Source organism: Columba livia, chromosome 5, assembly GCF_036013475.1.
Source record: "Columba livia isolate bColLiv1 breed racing homer chromosome 5, bColLiv1.pat.W.v2, whole genome shotgun sequence".
In the NCBI taxonomy this organism is placed as follows: domain Eukaryota; kingdom Metazoa; phylum Chordata; class Aves; order Columbiformes; family Columbidae; genus Columba; species Columba livia.
In genome coordinates, this window is record NC_088606.1 from 63974909 (window position 1) to 63997732 (window position 22824).

General features: G+C 36.5%; 1 protein-coding gene across 11 annotated transcripts in view; it reads right to left on the reverse strand.

The window, feature by feature from the left end:
* Positions 1–22824, reverse strand: part of GAS2 (growth arrest specific 2) — an 89152-nt gene that overhangs the window by 20162 nt on the left and 46166 nt on the right. For 10 of the 11 annotated variants that reach the window (XM_005499338.3, XM_065065483.1, XM_065065479.1 and 7 more), the window contains 3 exons: positions 19464–19527; positions 15830–15974; positions 12629–12736 (listed from right to left, as the gene is read on the reverse strand). In XM_005499338.3, coding sequence (XP_005499395.1) covers positions 12629–12736; positions 15830–15974; positions 19464–19527 — 317 coding nt within the window. Of the gene's footprint in view, positions 1–11269; positions 11291–12628; positions 12737–15829; positions 15975–19463; positions 19528–22824 lie in introns of those variants that run through there. The other variant, XM_065065486.1, reaches the window with a different exon arrangement.

Here is a 22824-nt window from a genome sequence, read left to right on the forward strand (position 1 = left end):
AGACAGATTATTTTATCAGATCTTTCTTGAATTAAGACTACCGACTATTCTTTTAAATAAACGGGCCTGAAATACACTTGTTTAACTCCATGGGTTTCATTAAAATGTTTTACACTGGGGTAATGAGGGGAGAATGAGGGTAGCATAATTTCAATAATGTTTATACTTCGCCTTAATTTCCTTTAACTAGCACAAAGCATCCTCTCAAAGTCTTCAAAATTATGTCAGCGCAAGTCTATGGGGTATGATGTTACGACATTGGAATGAAATTATGTCACTGCAAATCTATGAAAGCAACATTGTAAGTAATGAACCAAAGCTATACTAATGTGTTAAAAAATTGTGAAAACAATCTGAATGGAATAAACAACTTTGAATAAAATTAAGATATTACGGACCAGAAATTATTTACCTGAGATGGTAATCATCAGCCTTGATAATAGATTCATACATATATACATACATATATATATATATATACACATACATACATATATATATTTGGCTCTAGAGCCAAATGCAGTCAAGTGCAATCTATAGTATATTATCTAAATTCGAATCCACTATATTTCAAGTGACTGCAGCTTGACTGGAAGTTTTTGGGCAAACTTTGGTCAGAGTATAAATAATAATGGCAATTACATATCAGGTGTCACTACTGGAAAAGAGTGCAAATGGTTGGAGAATTTAAACCAGCACATTAAGTGGGCAAAATCTACTCCTGATACAGGAAATCCACATCTGGTCCTTCTCCCAGATTCTAAAAATAGTCATCCAAATGCAAATCAGAGGTGATTTAATTGCATTGATGAGGGTAGCATAAGCACAAATTAACCTATGACGAGATGGCTGCATGAAATGTCACTGTTGCCAACTTTTCTTGCTCCATCTTTTTCCTTTCTTTCTGGGATCAGATTAGCACTCACAGTCATCTTGAATCAAATTTCCAGTGCATTTGAACCTCAAATGGGTTTACTCTGAAATTATAGCGCCACAGAGAAATGTAGGATCTGCATTTCAACTTACAAAGTGTATGAATTTTACATATTGAAGTTGACTGTTTCATTTCACACACATAACCACTTTGTCACAGTCATTACACCCATTTTTGGATCTCCTTAGCAGCACTCCGTATATAACCTTACACTAGCCCACCACCAACACTACCCATAACTGAACATACAAACTACAGTGATTTCAGTTCCCAGGAACATTAACAAGTATTTCTAATGTTCTAAACTGTACACATATGAATCATCTGAGTTTTTCTGTTGTTTTTTTTGTTGTTTTTTTTTTTTTTTTTAAACCAGGCATTTATTTAAAAATGGTTCAGCCCAAAGTGAAAATCAGCTGAAATCACAGAGTCTGATGTGTCATGTTGACTTTTTAATTGTTTTGACACAAGACAAAACATTTTACATGGACATGAAACTGCAAAGATTTACCCGTTTAGTAAATTTGGGTGATAAAAGAGAAAATACTGATGTTTTTGTTCTTTTCAGCCCTATTTTGACAGCACATCTGATATTAACTTTGTGCCTAATCCTCACTTTTCCATGGGACAGATCCAGGAAAAATCATGGTAATACTATCACTTTTGTTCTGCAGAATTCCAAGTTTATCTTTGGAATGTGTTCCAGGACAGTTTACTGTACTTTCATGTCACTCGTGAGTGGTTGACCAGGTGCCAAGCCCTAAAAATCCATTTAAGTGCTGTGAGTGCTACCAAAAAATGCCACCTCCTGGGTGTCAAAATTAAGTTCAAGAACCGATGGGGAGAGGAAATCAAAGTTAAACAGTGCACAGATTTCTTGCAGAGTGCTCTTTTTCTTTGGGATATTTAATAATTTTAGGACTGTGATAACTCTCTTGACGCAGAAATGAATTATTTAAAGTTAGTATTAGTAATTTAGTTTAGTTTTGATAGCTGCCAGCTGTAACCTGACGGCATTTAGATTTAGTCACATGGAAATCCCCTGTTGTATATATTCTAGTATGTTGGATCTCTTTGCACTCGTCAGTTTTATATCTTTCCGCAAATACCAGAAGAAAGATCTTTTTAGGTTCTGGCAAAGATCTTGGAATGGGAAAATGCGCTGGTTGCCAAAAAGGCACTGATTACTGTAGCAGAGTAGCCTGGAGTTTCTATCCTTTTCCTTTTAATATGTGAACTTGTTTCTGATTTAGAACTGACTCTCCTGGCAAAGGTGTTTTCCTCACTGCTAGTTTGTGCATAGCGAGACTATATGTGACTTTATTGTCTCAGAGTACACAAGCCAGTTTTCACTTACTCAAAAGCACAAATGATTTTTATATCATTTAGTCTTACGTTGCAAAAGACAGAGTGCGTGCAGACAAGATAGGGACAGAAACCACTTCTACTGCCTGTATGCTTTTTAACCATGATTTCAATAACAGAAATTATGGAAAACTGCTTAAAAATCAACGAAGAAAAGAGAAAAAGTCTTTCTAACAAAAGGAAGAACTACCTTTAGACAAACCCAGTATGAAAGGATCAAGTACGCAAGGATACTTGCATACTTCAATACTTCACCCTTAGATTTCAAAGTGCTTTTTGCTTAGCGTCAGCATAATAGATTTTCCTTTGATAATGTGTCAATAGAGAATTTAATGAATGTTTACAAGATGACCTTGCACAGTGAAAACATTTCTTTGTATAACTGAGGGGGAGGTTGTTTTGTTGTTGTTCGTTTTTTTTTGGTTTGTTCTCTTTCTGTTAAGGTGATTGGGTGATGCTCCAGTAAAGCCCAAAGAAGCTATGGAAACATTTGTGGCTGAAATGCCTTCTCATATATTCTCTCATATTTATTGCTGCTACATCTGAACTGTGGGGTAGAAAGCACTTTCTATGTGCCATATCTGTATGCGGTGTGCTGGCCACATCTTAAACCATGAGAAAGCAAGATTTTTATTCTTTTTTTTAACCTTATCTCTTCCTCTTATCTTCAGATTTCCACAGAAGAGAAGCCACAACAAACAGCTCTAGCTGCATACTCGATCTGGACATACAAGAAACCCCATGTGTCCAAAATGACATCTATTTCATAATCTAAACATGGCCAGAGCTGCCTAGAGGGAGCTACTGTTGCAGTTCCTAAAAATGCTACTTGAATCTACAGGTCTGTTAAATCCCTAAAGCCTTGATTTGATCCATTAATCCATCCACAGTGAGTAAATTATTACTTATATAAAAATAATCTGAGAATGAAGCATGACAATGCTTGACTTCTTAAAACCATACACTGAAATTCTACAAATGTGACATAATAAAAAGTGAAAGTGAACAAGTGCACTCTTTCAAATGAGATACTAAAGGCCAAAGTCTTCATGCCCAGAGTCCTGCAAAGAAATTAATCGCAACTGCATGGCAAGTGAGATACATTTACTAAGCCATGTCTGCTTCAAAGCAGATCCTGCTGGCATGTAACTTGTCACAAAATCAGGTCTTCAAGGGAACTGTTTGTGAGAAATCAGTTTCCCAGCTGGCACTGGGGGAATTAATTTCTACTGTCACAGAATCAACGAATTACTTAGGTTGGAAGAGACCCTTGAGATCATCGAGTCCAACCATAACCTAACTCTAGCACTAAACCATGTCACTAAGAACCTTGTCTACATATCTTTTAAACACCTCCAGGGACGGTGACTCCATCACTTCCCTGAGCAGCCTGTTGCAGTGCTTCACAACCCTTTTGGTGAAGAAATGTTCTGCATGGTGTCTCTCACCACATGCATATTCTAACTTCAAGGTGGGGATTTGGCAGGGTCAGATTAGACCAAGAGGAGGGGGCTAGTCAGTGCACTTAGGTGACCACTATACTCATAGAAGATCAGCTTGCCTGAACTTGCTTGAAGCCGTAGGCATTTTGTGGAGCAGTTAGGGCAGCACCCATGCCTTAAGGATAAGTCAAGAGCTGTGTCTCAGTAGGAAACTATCTAAGCTTGGGAGATATGGGGAATATTTGAGAAATCAATGATAAACATTGAAGAAGGAATGATGAATGTCAAGCATTAAGAAAAGGCAGGGGAGTATTTCTAGATTTGAACTGATTGGTATTCTCATTCTTTGTCTCAGAAAGTTCACAATTGGCTCTACAGACTTTGCTTCCACCGAAGTCCAGCGTAGTATGGAAACACAGAACCACCCAGCTGACACAAGAATGATACGTGGGAGCACATCTAAGTGTGCACATGGTATATAAAGCAGATGAGGCTTCCTAAATACAAACGTGTATTTGGGCGGTAGGTCAACTGGTTCATAACATTTTTTTCCATTTCTGTGTTACAGATAAAGTCAAAGAATTGTGTGTTGCCAAACAAAGCTGCTTCAGGCTGGAGAATCTGGTAAGCTAGTTTTAGCTTCTATTTAAAAAAATACTTTTAGTTTTTGTTATTAGGTTGATTTTGAAAGTGGAAACTCATCATTACAATAAGACTGTGGGTTTTAACTTCTTACATGGCCATGGACAAACCAAATCAGTAGCCCTGGAGAGAGCCCCAAAGCTACAGAGACCTCCCCCTTAGACCAGCACTGCTGATGCTAAACACCAGTTCTGAGAAATTCTTCCCATATTTTCTGCTCAAAGTATCTCCTAAGCAAGTACTATGATTTTTTAACAGCTAGGAAGCATGAATTAATTCCTCCTGTGAAGAAGACAATGTAAAAATGTGATTTCTGTTTTTATGTCAACATCGTCTCTCACCATCAGCAGTCTTATTTTTCTATCGGATTCTTTACTTCACTATTAGAAAAGCAGGGATACTACATAATTCCTGAAGTATTAAATGGCAATGTATTAATAATCACTAGAAGCTCAAAAAAATTACTTGAAGGCTCTAAGCCAAATGCAGCCAGACTCTTGGCTTTGCAGAAGAATTCATTGACCAACCTTTTATACAGATGTAGACACATTGCCAGACCTGGATCAAACGCTTGATCTCCATATTTCCTACAGCAAAGACTTTCATACCATAGGCACCATATTACACAGTATAAGGCTTTGAGCTTGAAGGCATCTCATCTGGCTTAACCCTCAGGCCAGCCTTTTTGGACAAAATTGAAATCACAGTAGAGAAAAGGCAGAGGAGCTAAAAAGGCATCACAAGCCTAGTCAGTATGTTAAGGACATTTTGCAATGTTTTTCACTAGCTGACAAAAGGGATCTGGATGCTTAGCACTTTTAACAAAAGGTCTTTCCCTACTGTTGTACACATATTCAGGTGCTCCTAACCCACTAGTTTATTTATCCTCACTACCTTTTTTTGTGTGCTGATGGGATTTGCTGAAGCACTGAGAACCAACTTAACTCCACAGAGATTGGTGGGGTTTTTTTGTTGGGTTTTTTTTTTTGAACTAGGGCTAGGTCAAGACTAACCACTTAAATTATAATATCTGATTAAAAAAAGTTCAAACCAAACAAACAACATCCCCACTTTGCTGTTACTTTTCCTTAGTTGGAAAAAGGGGTTCCGAAATTAGGCCAGTAAGCCTAAGCAAATTAGCTACGTTACACCTGAACCTGTGAGATAATGAAACACAATTACCAACACATGTAGAGCAGGCTTTCACTGACTCCTTCAAAATCAGGGCTTACGCTCCATTTCCTTATGTAGGACTTCCTATAGCTTCTTTTGCAAGCACTAAATTTAATTTAAAGAAAAAAAACAACCCACCACTCTACCAAAGTAGACTAAGGAGAAGGAGACTTGAGAACAATGTACACTTTCAGCCCGAAAGCGCCATGATATCATTCTTTGGCTCACTAATATATATACTTGGAAGTACTGGGGCAGGGAGGAGGGAAGGAAAGAGAAACAGGGTTCTTTGTACCCTTATGAAACACCAAATGACTCCTTCTCCCTCTTGCCCCTCAGTAAATCACGGGGAAGCAGTTAAGTAACACGAACCAAGAAATTAGCACAAACAGCAGAGTCATTTCTGGAAAGCTGGTTTACCTAAAACGCCAGCCTGTCATTTTACCTGATTTATGTGACTCTGGTGAAAAGGTTTTACACGGAATTCTGAATGCCACTGCGGTTCTACACCTCAGACACAACAGAATATTGATATTTAAAACACATACTTTTTGCAAAGAAGGTTTTTCAGGCCAGCCAGGATTATCCTTACATTCTTTGTAATAGATGTCTGTGTTTTATATGTATACAGAGAAGAAATAGTAGTAACTATACCCCCTTGACATTTGGGGGTTGTGGACGTGTGTGATTTTTAAGCTAAAGCTGTAAACTGGCTTCAAGTTTACTTTTAGGTATCTATTTTACTTCCCATTTGCAGATCTCATTTGCTTTCATTACATTTTTGGGGTACATTTGAACAGGGAAAAGACTGAAAATACATTTGACAGAACATAGAAAATGAGCAAATATATAGAAAAGCCTGTTTTCATGTATAGATATCCCTCAAGGAAATAACTCATTACTTCAAGACCATCACAATAAATCCCTTCTGGACTCAAGCAAAGAAAACAATGTTGTTAAGGTTAACTAATGGCACTGGGTATACATTTCAACAGAACTTAATATCCAATTTTAACTCCAAATTCCACGTTTGGAGAAGTGAGAAGTTTTATCCCTTGGCTTTTATGGGCTACCACTGGCTTCAGTGTTTGTTGACCAACTCACATTTGTCTCCAAGCTGGCACTTTGTAGCATTCACGTGATAATTAATAAGCTTCATCAAGGCAAAATGGCAGTAATTATAGTCTTTTTAATGTTCCATTGCTAGAGGAGTAAAACTATGCAGAAAATAACTTATGTGAAAATCCATTATTTGATGCACAAAGCATATAAGCAGACTTGGACTCAACAAATGCTACTGCTAATGGCATGAAGATATTAAACAAACCCACAAAAAATAAAGTCAGGCTCAAATATTGACCTTGGTTGCGTATTTACAACTTTCGTTGATGGAGGAGCCATGGAAGGATCATTTTGGTCCCCTGTGAGCTGGGACAGTCGTTTGCTGCAACTATTTCCATTTACCACGTACAAAGAGGTCACACTTTCAAGAAGCAGAGATGGTAACTGGTCCAGCCTAGTCGAGACTCTGACATGGAGAACTAGTAAAACCTGTATTGTAATCTGTTTGTGTATCTTGATCATAAACTAGATTTTATATGTATTCAGCACAAACAGCTTGAATGGGCAATGAGACCAAAATATACCATAAAATGTGAGTGCACATCACCTCAAAACCTCTTGCCTTTTTTATTGTGCTGTAAGCAAGAGCATTTATCAACCAGGCTTTTTTAATGATTAAATTAGGAAACTAATTTTAAAATATGAAGTAAAATTAACTATTAATACTGCACTAAATTATTAACAGCAAATTACATTTCAAAGGAAAAATTTATTATATTGTAGTTACCAAAAAAAAAATCTAAAAATTTCTACTAGTTCAATATATCCTGAAAGTAATATCTCTACATTATTACATATATAAGATAGATACACTAAATTATTATGACTATTTCATAGTCTTTGGCTCCTAGACAGGTTAATAAATAATTCAAGGACATAACTGCTACAGATAAATGTCGCATTGCTTTATCCATTCACCGCCAGAAAAATTATTCTTGATAAATACTTTTTCTTTTGGTGTTTGAAAGAGAAATCAATTCCTACTGACTCACACAGATGCAGCTGAAGATTTGGTTTGTTATCTTTTAAATTTTGAACATAACAGCAAGATGGAATCTTGAAAAATCAATGTAAAAAAAATCCCCATAATTTAATTTAGAGCAAAGAATATCTCGAACAAACACATTACTTTTTAAACGTAAGAGATAAATATTGTAATATGCCATGTAAATTTCTAAGTTGATGAACAATCCAGTTAATCAACATCATAGAAAAAGAGGAATTACATGTTCCTCTGCATGGAAAACAGCCCTGTAGGCGTCAAACGAAGGAGAGAGAAGTCTAGACCTTGGATTCTAAAAGCAATATTCATTTTTTAAGAGAATGGAAACAAAAAATAAAACCTCAACTTGCCTCAGATCTCTTTAGGAAGAGCAGGCACATCACCTTCAGCTAGAAAAAAAACCATCCTAGCGGAACAGTTTGCTTGACAAATCCGTTGGTATGCAAGTCATGAATACTCTCATTAAAACACAATATTCTATATTTCAGCGTGACAAAGATTTGGAAACAGAGTATTTACTGCTTTTCTGCTGGTCAGAATTAGAAGGCAACAAAGAGGATAAACTCATCAGTAAACACATGGGATAAAATCCTGCTGCCTTTGTTTACGGTAAAAAGTTCTTTAGGTGCACGTTGCCACAGAGGTGCAATGGAGCTTAACTTCAAAATAAAATACAGTACATATAGATAGTTTTTAGTGAGCAACATGAATGGATACAAAGTGTAACTAAATGCAACAGGAGGAAAAACCATTGCTTTCACACTGATAAGAATGACAGAGAAATAAAACACTTTTTAAAATCCACTTGAACTTTTTCCTGTTATTTCAGGAATGGAAAGGCCAAACCACATTGTATTAAATATTTTTAAAGCCTACATACCATTTTTGTTAAATCATGCCCAATTCATTTCTATGTAGAACCATCATTCCTGAGTCAAGATATAAAGTCCAGTTGGAAATTCCCATGTAAGCTACAAGTTCTTCAAGAATATCACCCTGAAGCTAAAGAACATTGCAAGAGATAATTAATGTATCTTCACACCTGAATCCTGATTTTTCAATGGCAACCTCTGATGAACGGTGCAGAAACTTCAGTTTACTGATGCCACCACATAAGCCTCATTTATTGTCATTTCTCTAGATGGTAGCATGAGTTATGTTTATAGTGTAAATGTATACTGTATACAACGTATATCACAACATTTTTTTAATTAGCATGGTATACTAATTATCTAAAGCCACAGTGAAGAATATCAACTTTAATTTACCCCATAAAATATTGCAGCATCATCCTATAAAAGATAGATGTTCTCACTTTGTGCTACATATTATTTACATTACTGTCATACAAGACCTTTTCACCTCAGCAAGCAGGAGGTTCAAATAAGAAAATGCAAAGCTTGGTGTTATCTTCCTTAAACAGCTGCATCTTCAGTTCTAATACATCAGGGTTACTAGTTCCAAACTGTAAGCATTAACTACTTTTTCATCTTTAATGTAAAATGTATTAGTGTCTAGGAAGTGTAAAATGGATTCTTACAAAATGATTAATCTGTGAAACAGAACCACAACAAGAAAATAACTGAACAAAAAGGAAATGCTTTCCCCTATTAACACTTTCAGCATAATCTTATGGGACCCAATCTGTAGTTGTCAATAACAAACTACAAAGGCTTTTTCATTTTGCAAAGTAATTTTAGACTAATGGTGGATTGGATCAGCAGTCTCTGTGCTTTTAGATATGCAGATGCTGACCCAGTCCCTTTCACATAAAAGGAATTAAAGCAGTAGACAAAAAGAAAAGAAAAGAAAGGGGGACACACACACACACAAACAGGAGAGGAGTTCGATAATTTGGTCCTACATCTGAATCACGTCACTAAGGAACTCAGCTGAATTTTTGGGTGGTGCTTTTAAAGACGTTACACATACAGCTTCAGAATACCCTACCCTGGCCTCCTGTTCTGAGCCAGCTCCTGAGGGAGGTTTCTCTTCCCACTGAATACAGTTATAACTTTGACTCTAGGAGCCTAAGTTATAAATATCTTGGCAGGAAATTGCTGCAGGTGTATTAGTCATTTCAATGGCCAGGATGTGACACTCCTTGAAGATGCATTACATCCTAGAAAAGCACAATATCATTTGCTAAAGATTTTTCAAACACCTAACTGGCGTTCTCATTGAGGGATATTGCATAGAGGGAGACACTGGGAATCAAAGAAGACACAATATTCAATCGTCCACAGCGGAGGTCACTAAGGCAAACAGGTCTAAGCCAGTGAGAAATATTAAGCTACTGCACAGCCTATCAGTTCCACTGAGTCAGAATAGTACACTGGAGATACATTCCGTCAAAACATTTTCAACCAAGACTAACGAGAATACCATTTGAGTGAAAGTAAAAAGGAGGAACCTAATTGTTTTTCCATTAAATTAGCAGCTAAGAATTTTAACTTAGCTTTTTTTGTGAAGAAGTTTACAACAAATCCTTTCAAAGTATTTTCGCTCACAATGCATTCCAAACTGCCCCAACACACACAAGTTCTAAACACAAAATTAACATCAACGGCCACGCAAAAAAAGAAGGATGTCAAGGAAAACAATACAGAGCAGAGAGCAGAATTGTAGGTGCTCTTGTGTTCAGCACAAGCACAGCATCAAGTACAACGTTAACAGGGAGATATCCATGGGCTTCTGTTATTATTTTTTCCACTTGTTTCATATACAGATGTAAATTAACAGAGATGAAGTTAGACACTTTTTCCCCCTTTTTTAAGAGGACTAGAACAAATTTGTTACTGATATTATTAAATATTTTCTGAAAAATATAATATTAACCATCAATTAATAGGTGTTAACTCCACTTTAAACCTGGCACTTATACTGCTTTATCACACTTGTAGCATGATTGAAATGATATGTTATAAATAATATGTAGGTTACTGGAGAAAGCTAATAGACAGTAATGGGTATGCTAAGCCAACTTAAAACAACAAAACCTTCGATCTCAATTCAACTGGAACATGTTGGGTTATAAACAAATGGCATATATCTGGCTGTGTCATGCTGTGTAAAGAACATATAACATAGGAAAATCTACCTCAGCGGCATCAAATAGGGTGCCAAACATCAACAGAATTTAAAGTCAGCTATGCATTGCAAATGTGTTTTCTCACAAGCGTCCAAAGGATTCTAAAGGAAGGCTAATAAATCTGCTTAAGTACACAATAATAACATGTAGAATAAAGAGTGAAAACTTACTGTGATCCAGTGAAGGGGTCCAAAATGAGGTTCAAATGAACCAAAACCAAAAGACAACTGACTTTCAAATCTAGGAATATGGGTTTGCTCCCACTGATGTTCACGGCAAGTTTCCATTGATATCACTGTTGTAGGAATGAGCCCTAATACTGCAGTTTAATGTCTAATCTATATTACTGTTGTTTTTTGGCACAATTCAACTTGGAATGCAGTAGCGTGATATGAAAAGGGTGTTTTGTTTGCAAACTTGGAATGAAATCTGACTTGGACTAGACTGCACAATAAAGAAGCCAGCAAAAGGGAATTTGACACTCACCATTCTGGCAGAAAAACTTGAATTTCTCAAAACTAGAAGATTAAAAATAATTTGAAATTGTTATTTGAAATTAAAATCAAAATGAAGAAAACACAAGCGTTCAACTGCCAGATTACTGGGATCTTTGGTTAATAATCATTACTTTCTTCAAAGTCATTTGAAGCTAGTAATAAAGCTAGTACCTAAACACTATTGCAGAATTAAACAAAGTCTCACTGGCTATGAAACAGAAAACCTATTAAGCCTTCATACTACCATGTTAAATCTCAAACTATCTGTGACAAATCCTGTATTTCTTCTTCTTTTTGAGGTAGTACCTAATTAATTGGGAGTTCTCAAACCCGATTAAGCACAGTACTTAACCATGTTCTCAACTTTATACACATGAGAAAACCTAAATCCTTATCTAAATCTGACTTCATTGTAAGTTAAGTATCAGTTTATGAGAGCAAGCACTCTGGTGTTGTGTTGAAGTAGGAGCTTGACTTCTACAGATGGGAAGAAGTCCCTCTGACTTTTTGTTCTCACAAGCACTAAATCCTCGATTTTATCAGGTCACAGTTGTGTGCATTTAGCAAAATGGGGATAACAGTGATTTGAGAGCAAACGCTATAGTTTTGTCATTACTCAAGAACAGTACATATGGAGAGGAAAATAGAAAATACAAAATAGCACAGCATGAATCGGATTCTTTACCTACTACTACAGAATAACACAATTAGCATATTTTCATTATTATTACCTTAAGTATATGGAGAAGATTAAGAAGATCAAAACTACGTTTGGATATGATATTTGTGCTAAATTAATCCAGATACTAATGCTAGCAAATATATTAACAATTAACTTGGTGCTATGGGAGTTAATACACTACATACAAGATCTGAAATACACCACTTGGTTTGTAAATATCTGTTAATCAAATGGAATAAGGTGGACATTAGTGTTTTGCTCAGCCTACCTTAGCAACATGTCTTGGTCATGACTTGGCAATTCAATGATCATGAAGTCTTTGATCTCTTTCCTGACTCATCAAATAGCATCAGTCAAAAAATGGGCCGTTTTAATGCATTGGACGTTCTTTCAAACCAAACTGAGAGGAACTCATCATCTTCACTTATGAATGCTTTTGGTTGCCATTGATCAAAACCACACAAATTCAACGATCTAAAGTCAGGAGGATCTACCACATGCTAATAACTCCTTGGCTCAGTTAACCCACTGTACTTTACTCCCTGACAGCATCATAAAAATGAGCCAGTGCTGGTTAATAAGAAAATATTTTCTCCTGTTAATCAGTGATATTGTTTGCAAAGCGGAAGGTAGCAGATACCGGCAATTCACTACAAAATAAATAATAAAACCTTTACCCTAATAAAGAGGATCTTCTCTCCAACTCTGTACCTTCCTTGTGAAAGACGCTCCACACAGAATTTGTTAGGGCATTTACAAGGTGGATCTTCAGAAATGTGTTTAACCTGGAAAACATAGAAGTTATTAACAGAAACTGTTTAAAATAACATGTGTGGCAAAACATACAAGAAGACATTTGCCATAACATGATGTCACTAATCTAAGTCTTCACTGATGATATTTTCTTAGTTTTCCTTAATTTTCTCAATATTTCTGTAATCCCAGACTTTTGTGCTTCCAACATCAAGAATTATTTTACGGCTGTGCTGAAGTAAAAGCAGAGACAAGTGTCACACAGTTCAACATAAAATTTGTGCCGTTTAACTGAAGTCAAGCAGTTTGTTAATTTGAGTTCTGCATCAAACTTTTGTAGATGAGTTCTCAGTGTTTTCTGGTGAATCAGCTCAACTGTCAAAGTGTTGATAGAGCTTACAGGCAAAATGAAGATGTCATAATGATGTATTTTCCCTTGTAAGTAAATATAATAAGCACAGAAGCATCTTGCTTACCAATAAGAGGCCCTGCCCAATACCTTCACTTGACAGTTTCAAATAGTGCACTAACACCTTAAAAAAAAGTATACAGAGAATACTGTGACATAATCACAAATCCATACCAAGATGACACCCAGGATTGTGAACTACCCCTTGATAATATACATCTGAGGGCACTGGGTAACTTAAAGGGGCCTCAAGAATACTTTGCTTTATCAGTGCCAACGCTAAGGGCTGAGAAAATACAGATAAAAACTACTTTCCTGCTTTTTATCAGCTGCATCAGCTTGACTTCAGTCTCTTGTGAAAACTTGTGTTACCAAAGGCATTAATGCTTAGTAGAAGAATATTTTGTACTCTTCAGTACAGCCATCTATGCCAAAAGAGCAGATCTGGTCAAGAAACTCTTATTTGACATTCAAACCGCACTACTGTGTAGGAACAGCAGGAACAAGTGCGGCATTTTCATATACTGCTGTTTTCTTTGATGAGAGCTGACCTGCTATGTCAGTGTCAAATGATGCAAAATGCCAGAGGAACTTCGGAGAGGTTTTCTCCACTTTAAATAACATTCTAAAGACCTTTCCAAATCTAGTTTGGAAACCAAGGCCTGTAAAAATGGTCTGAAGTCTGGGAATGAATATTTTCAGAAGAGCTAACAAATCAAAGTCTTGAACTGTTTCAGAAAGGAAAAAAATATCAGGGCAAAGCTGTGGCACTCTGATAGGTGTTTTGGTTATCTTGAGTAAATGAACAGGAAGGGTTTCTGAAGTACAACAAATGTTTTTCACATCTGCTTTTAGAATAAAGTTATAGTACGTTAAACAAACCAGAAAGAAATGTAAAGTTAACCAATTATTGTTTTTATACTAGAACAGGGAGCACAAATGCTTTTGAAACTAGCCCTGTTGATCAATTTAAGGGCTTTTCTATTATTTCTGAAATTGTTCGATGTTGTTATGTGAATAGTTTTATTACTTTGTGGAATACTTTTTTATAATTATTCTTATATTATTTTTCTTTTAAATCAGGGCATGATATCTTTGTGAAAAAAAATCATTTAAAAATAACTCTTAGCAGAAGAACTCTACATGTGTTTTACACAGAAGAAGTGTTTCTCAAGTGTCAGATGAGTTGTCCTCAGTTTGAATGTACAAACACTGAAATATTCCGGTGATTTTTAATCAGCATGGGTGATATTTAGATAGACAGTACACAACAGGAATAACTTCTATGGAGTCAGTGGTTAATGACTCAAATCCACGTGCAAGTTGCTGAGGATGCAGCAGATGCATTCCTGTATCTCTCAGGATGTGGTACCAAGACTAGGATTGTGCTTGGAGGATTTCTGACATAATACCCTATGGCATTTATCACCTCTGGAGACACTCCTAAAAATAAAAGCTGAAGATAGATAGTGTGGACTGTGCCTTAGTAGTTGCATCTACCAGAGCTCATCTAAGCAAGAAAAAAACCCAGAGCAGCTAGACTCAACAGGTTCAAGGTTGTTTGGAACTGTGTAAGCAAAATCGAGCCATGTTTGGGCTGTGCAGAATTGAAAGCCAACAGATTTGTACTGGTGTAAAACTGAGGATAATGAGACTTCCACTGCTGATCCTACTATTGAGGCTTCTATTGCCTTGCTATCCCAAAGGACACAGAAGTATTATTGAGTGGAATTTGGAAATCAAATAAGGAAGCAGAGGGAAGAATTATATCCTATTTTATTTTGTGTCTGGACTGTATAAGCACTGCTGCTATTTTATGGTGTGTCTGGGGCAGTGTGGGTCAGGAATCTAGCTGGATGAATTCCATTCTGTTTCTATCCCTACTGCTTTCTAAATTAAAGGAGGTGGTTGGAGACAACCTTCATACTCTCTCTTCTGTTCCTACAAGATACGCAGTCACCACCTTCCTTCTACACATTCTTCTTTCTCAATTCTGTTGAAACATAAGCAAGTGCTTTTGCAAAGTTAAGGAAGAAATACAAAACGTAAAGAATGTTAAATATAATTGTTTGCATCAAATAGTACAAAGTATTTAAATAAAATGAACGAACATTATATTCCATCTGCTCTTTGTAACAAAAAAAGTGGCGCATGGATTTTTCAAGAAGTGCTTTGTAACTCCCAGGTGGCACATCTACCTTGTAATAAAGCAGTTACTATAGTAACAGCTTCTTTTTATAGAATATATTTGTACTTTTCAGGTTTAACCTCTTCCTGGTCTCAAAATGTGTCCTTTTCATCTGATTCCAGCTATTTCAAATGAATCCCTCTAGGGTTTGCAACAGAGAAATGAACACTGCAGTACAGTGCAAAGAGTTTAATGAAATTCAGAGCAAGACACTTTCTTTCTAACAATGAGGAAAAAAAATGCTCGTTTTTTTCTACCACGTGAGAAACATGCAGAACAGCAGCATAAAAATTAGCCTGAGATAACTCAGAAGTGTTTGTTAACATTCCGTGCAAGTCAGTATGGGCCAAATCTCCGAGTCCTGACTCAGTCCTTTCTCAGACGAAACACCAAGTGGGAGTTGATGAATAAGAAGTGAACAGGAAGAGAAAATGGAGTAATAAGAAGGGAACTTGGCTTCTGTGTCTTTTGCAAGTCAGTGCATACCAGAATGGGGCAGATAGGAACAAGATTCCTCCCACAACTTACAGCATCATCCAACAGTTTCCCTGTGCTCTTTTTCCCAGGAGACTTTGTTGGTGACGGTGAAGGAGATGGAAGGGGGGCTGAAAGTGTTTCTTCTTGTTCAATCTCTTTTTCCAACTTTATTAGTCCAGGAGGCTCCACCCCAAACCTTTTGGAAACATGCAAACAAGTTAATAGTCCTTGTAAGTATTTCATATTTCAAAGCAAAACTGTGGGAAGAATTTATACTTTCTGTATTGCACTATTGTGAAATAATAGATTGTTACATACATTAATGAACAAGTATAAATACATAAAACATTAATGCTGTCCTTCCAAATCAATAAAGCAATTTAAATGGCAGCTCTCGACCCAATTTACAGGGAATACTGATTTCTTCATCTTCTCTCTCTGATAACACATTTTTTGGTGAATGACCGATTTATAAACAGCACTAGGCCTCAAAAATTGCTATACCATGTAGGACACATTCAAGTTCAGTACATCTTATTTTTCCATAATGTTTTTTGGGTTTTTGTGTGTTTTGCTTTGCTTTCTCCCCCCTGCAACAACATCCTATCAAAGTACTTGACAGCTTATACGTTCTGTTAGCATTAGTCAAAGAAATCCAGGTGAAAAGTGATTAAAGGTTATCCTGGTCTCAACTGTTGCACTGAATTTACAGATAAATAAATTGAGACACAGCCACTATTTTTTTGGAAGCGGCTAAAGCTTTTTCTAATCGATTTTTGACAGCCAGTCTGCAGATGGATTGAAAGATTTCCTTCTTCAGAGAAGGATTTCAGCTTGAAAAAGTTACCATGCCGGGCAGGTTTCTCATAGCAAGCTATTTGCGTAAATGAAATCGTATTTTATTCTGTAGCAGAAAAGTCCAGAGCCCAGATGCAGAACTGTGCTGACCTATCTGGCTTAAGATCTGGACACTAAAATATTAAGCAGTAACAAACATATTCTGAAAATCTAAGCTTAATACCATAATAACATTGAAAGCGTACAGAGAAAGGGCACAAGCGCATGTACTGTCTTTTGTATTTTTATGGTAACTTCTAATTTAGTAACACTACTGCCTAGTAAATTAATATAAAGAAAACCAAAACCCAAATCTGTGCTTGTATTGGCTTCTAACTGGTGCAGTCTGCCTAATGAAAAATCAGCCAACACTGGAGCAAGCACTTATATACAATCCATTTATTTCCTGTCTGTCTGCAGATGCCGACAGGCTGTAAATCATTAAATTCCCCCCGGGCTCTAAGCCTACACCTGCACGCAGCCTTACTCATCAAATAAAACCCTTCCACTCTATGCAATGCTCCTTCTTTGCTTCTACTGCTTTTCATAATCTCCAATTTTTGCCATTGTGGCAGACAATTTGTTTCCAGTATTCTGAATTCTTCTGGGGATGAGATGAAAAATAAAACAAATGAACAAACAAACATATGCACTTTTTTTCCCCCCCACATATTGTATTAACCTGAAGCAAAGTTGCTGGAAAGCTGAAATGGTAAAAAAACCCCATCTTTTCTGGGAGGGATAGAGGTGCAAATTCTGGTCTGGAAGGTATGCTGACAATTTCCTTTTCTGATCTTTTCTAGCCTGTCTTCTCATAACTAAAAATGAAGCAGCACTGGACTGTAACATGATCTCCAACAGTCTTCTGAGAGCACCACTTCCCATGTTTTTCCAAGGAAAAATTGAATACAATAGCAGAAAGATCCTGAAATTGCTCAACAGTAATTTCAAAAGACCTGCTGGGGTTGTTTAACCCCCCAGAGTTTAAAGTTACTCAAGAACTTCATTCTTTCTGCAGAAAAGATAATTTAGCTGTTTTCCACTGTATAATCTCTCTTGAAACACACACACAGACAGCATATGTACATCTACTTGCAAATAATTACATTTTCCATGAAGTCTTGATTACGAAGATTACACAGATTGCACAGTGATCGATCCTGTTCTCACATCAGTTTAGTTGAAATGATTCACCCTGACTTTAAAATACTTGGGAGAATGCAACTCACTGCAATAGCCCTGTGTATTGTCAATGCTCCTTTTCTTTCTTCTTAATGGCAACAGGCTTGGGATTAAGCCACAAATGAGCGGGTATGGGGTTTGTCTGAGGTGGTAATAGACATATATTATAAATAAAAATAAAGATATTTTAAAGGCAAAGGGATAGATATGTATAATAAATGAAAAGATGGTTCATTCATTTGTTCAGTATTTGTTTTCGTGCCTGGAGAATATCCGAGACATGGATGCTTAAGGCAAATATGAAGGGTAAGATTTTATCATAATTCCTTTGTAGATCTGTTGAGAAGTCAAATCTCATTGCAGAATGAGATTAATCTAACTCCACCAACACTGTCTGATCACTGAGCAGCGTTCCCCGAGGAAGCTGGATCCCATCAAGTAATCAAGCTGGGGCAGACATTCCTGAGAGCTGTGCCCTGGCTATGCGGGGCATGGAGTCTTTGGATGCTGGAAGATCTCTCCCCAAGCCAGGGATCTTGAAAGCACAGTTTGTTTGCTCAGGTCAATTAAGATTCGTGAAAATCAATGTCACTGAGCACCTACAGATCAGAAGACTCTCTTATTCATGGAAAATGATTTTTGTTTTGTTTTCGTGTTAGACTGAATTCAAATTTTAGAGAGATAAGAAAACTGGAAATCTTTTTCCAGCCAACACTATTCCTATGCAAACTTCCACTGATGACAACGGCTTTTCTGAAACTTGACCAAGACACAAAGTTAAGCAACTTCCCAATTGAGGTGCTTTTATAAAATACAAATATCCATAATGCAGTTTAACGTGAAAATACTAATTCTTAAGGTAGGGGTAAACACAGGTCTCCTGCATGTTCCTTGTAATCACAAGGAATTCTTCTGAAACTAATGGAAGTATTTGAATAAGAGGGCACTCCAGTTCCACACACACGGGTGAATGGAACTTCAATTTGCATGCAAGACTGGGCAGCAGCAGAACTGCTGCACAGCTATTTTATAGCAAATCTTATGTGCTGCACTGATTAAATCTGCATCTGCAAAAGAACCCAAAACAAAACAAAAACAAACCCCACCACACATTCTAATTACTGTCATTGTTTAGCAAAAGCCACCATTGTCTTGATAGCCAAGGTAACAATACGGTGTATTGAGGGTCCAGCCTAGCTGGAAATATCTGACAGAGATGGAACACAGATGGTTAATTCAATTCTCATCTTGCTTCTCTTGCCAAAAGTCAGTGTTAAGTTTATTTACATAAATGAGGTAAGAGTCACTGTTGCTTAGATCACATTTAGGTCATCCAAAGACCAATTTGTTATCAGTAAAGTTAGTGAAATCTCAATTGTTTACAGAGAGACCTGACTGTTAGCAGGAGAAACAGCTCAAACCTCCATTGAGAAAACAATCCTCAACTCTTCCCCCTTCTAAGGATACCCAAATACCTTCACTGAGATGATGGTACAGAGATTTTATTGTATTTATTAACAGCTGTGAATGACGTCAAGACAGGCTTTCTCCTTGAACCCATTGAGCACAAAAGTCTGCTTGAGATGTGCCGATTTAGTGAGTCTCTCAATAGCCGCTGCTCTCAAGAACGTAAATATTTCTGCATTCTTTAAATATTTTCGCCTACCTTGCTGCAATCCTTCCAAGTTCCAGCAAACAAAGGCACACTTCTCTTGGCTGCTTGTGGAGAACTGGAAAAGCAAAACGAAGATGGAAAACATTTATAACTAAAAGCTATTTTAAAGATCTTAGTGATGAATGGAACCTAATCATCGACATCTATAAATCTTGACTCAGATAAAATTTGGTTTTCTTTGGCTTGCAGTGGATTTTTACTGGAATAAAAGGGATGGGATTGAGGAATGGTTCTCAGAGTGCAGATGATTTAGGAAGTTCCCATTTAGTTTTCCTTTTGTTCCTTTGAAAATACCATTCTAAATCTAAACCAATGAGTAATTACTTGGGCTATTCGGTAACCTGCAAGCAGATCACATTTATTTAAAAATAATCAAAAGCTCTGGCAAAACACAAAAATTAGTAGAATGTCAAAAATATATAACATTAAAATGATACTTCTCTTTCTACAAAGAGAATTCCTGTCTTTTGTCACTATTTTCCTTAGCCTATTTAAATCACAAAAATAACAAAACTGCACTAGCAAAGATATATCTCATTATCAATTGGGTCCAGCATTCATTATACATCTACTTTTAAAGAAAACATGAAACTAGAATACTTCAGGAATTCAGCTCATCATAGAAAAATCCCCAACCAAACAAAAATCTTTTCTTCTCTACATATGCACACACATGCAAGTTTTGGTGCCTGGCTTCCACATAAGACCTGGAGTTTTAAGCTTCAGAAGCAGCTGGACAGCATGAACTTCTCATTAAGAAACACCACCATAATATAAGATAATTATTTTTTTACCACAGTTCAGTTAGGTGATGTTCTGCAGAGAAGTCCGGCAAAATATATAAGCAAAATCCAAAATCAATAGATGAGTAAAGTCCCATGGCTGCTTGCATATCAATTCCCCAAAAGTCAAAAAAAAAGAGGAAAGGAAATAAGAAACAGGAATGATGAGTACATTGTCCTCTTCTGTCCAGAAATATCTATTGCAGTAAAACCCTCATGTTGTGAACAAACCTCCAGTTCTTAAAATTTCCAAAACAGTAAAAAGCTTTGTACTTTATACTTCGGATTGAGTTGACAGCAAAAATAATTGTGTGAATACTTGTATAATCAGAAAAGAGAAACTGCAGCAAAATTACTTCGTTTTTAATAAGTTAAGGTCAAGACATCTGCTATGTAAACATCTTGGTTATCTAAAGACTCACCTAACTCAAATGCATGAGGGAAAAAAATACCATACCTGAAAAAGATATTTCAGTGTCTAGTTAAAGCTCTGAAAGTCATTACTTTGTCTTATTTTGTATGTATGAGACCCAGAACGGGAATCCATAGACTTAAACATCTCTAAATAACTAATGCATACTGGGGCAGGTCTTCAGCTTTCGCAACTTCAACTTCCAGCTCCACTGACTTGAATAAGTTGTGTGAGTTGAATGTTCATCCCAATGTCTTTTTTTAGTGTATATGTAGCACCTTGAGGTGTATGGATTCTTCCCCTCAAATCTCATCCAACTATAATTCCAGAAGTGAAACTGCAAAGCATGAAAACTGAAATGGCACTGCACTAGGAAAACTATTTTTATCCTTTAGCCAGCTGTTCTTAAGAATATAAAAGATGCAGACTTGGACATTCAGCTCTTCTCATTATTCTTTCTTGCCACACCACAGTAATTTTACAAAACTGGACTCAATGTTCTTTGTGGGTTCCCTTCCAACTCAGGACATTTTATGATTCTATGAAACATTTACCTTTACTCATAATCAGTATTTTTGAAGTGTTACATTAATGACCCTAGAAATGTATTCTGCTGCTTTGGTTCTAAATCGGTTGGGACTGCCTCAAAATAAAACTTGATTCTTAAGAAATAAGGCATCCCCCAAATATAACGGAATAAACATTTTTTAAACAGTCAAAGGGAGTCCAATATTTCTGAATTGCAATTCACACATATGCACATCTGAATAACTTTGGAAGGGAGAAGAAAAGGAGCCTCAAGTAATATTATTTGCAAAAAGATTCATAAATAGAACTGGAAGAGGATTTGATTAAGAAAGACAAAATGTTTTTCTGTCAATGCTTAAAGCTCTTTGACCCAAACAAAATTCGAAGTCCTTTAACAAATCTGACTCAACATTATCTAGACACATTTCATGCATTTCACATGGAACAACGTGCCACAGTGAAACTGTTGTTAGAGGATGAAGAGCTGTGCAGGCAATAATCAACCACAAAAACAAGCATTTGCTCATCTGGTGAGAAGACGGTGACACAGCACTTCCAACAAGAAAATGTTAGCATTCCTGAGGACTATACCAGCATATGTATTTGGAGACTTCAGAGACAAACAAATGTTATTTTGTATGCTGCAATACCCACTGGAAATAATTGAGATTCTCAAAGCAAATCTTTCATTTTCATTGTTCTGGTTAATGGGCTACCGGCTTGCAAGAGAACCGTCGGGACTTACAGCAGAAGCCACAGAGACACAAGACAGCATTTCCACACCTATCTTGGCCCCAAACATTCAGTATAACCATAATCTTTTGGAACGAGCAGCCGTTTTGAGTGCCTTGATTTCTGAGTACTTACTTTGAGATACTTTGTGTCTGGTGCTATTTCACAATAACTGAAAGAACTAGGTATTTACAGTCATTTTCAAAAGATTGCCTCCTAAGCTTTTATTTTAAAAAAGCTACCTTTCATTTTTTTCCACCTAGAGTACAGAAAGAGAAACATTACTTACACTTCTTTTCTTAGGTTTACACATGGTAGTTGAGTTAATATTTTTGAACCACTTCAAGACTTCTGGTAGAAGAGATGGCAAAAACTATTTCAGAGGCACAGCACAGCAAAATCACTTATTTCATTGTTTATAATAATCATGCCACTAAAAAAAGAAAATGTGTAGAAATCTTCAGAATTCACATTTAAATTCTCACTGCTCTGTAATTTAAATTCACATTTATATTCTGACCGTACTGCAGTTCATGGCTAACTACACTACGCACATGTACACAGTTTTATAAACATGGAATTGTGCACAGATATATGGTAATAACTAATCATTTGAGGACTACAGGCAATTCGGAAGTGACTGGTTACAAGTTCAGTTACACCTGTAACCCATGGTATTCTATTGTATTGTATTCTACAGCTACTATTTCCTGAATTCCTTACTATAATCTATACTAATAGTTGCATTTCAGTAGTAGGCACCACCTCAATTTTTTTACCTAACCAGCTACTCAATCCCAGATATTCTACAAACAGGCATTTGCTAAGCAACACATTTTCTGCAACTGTAAAAATTTATACACAAACATAGTAAATACTGGGAGCCAAAAAGTTATTC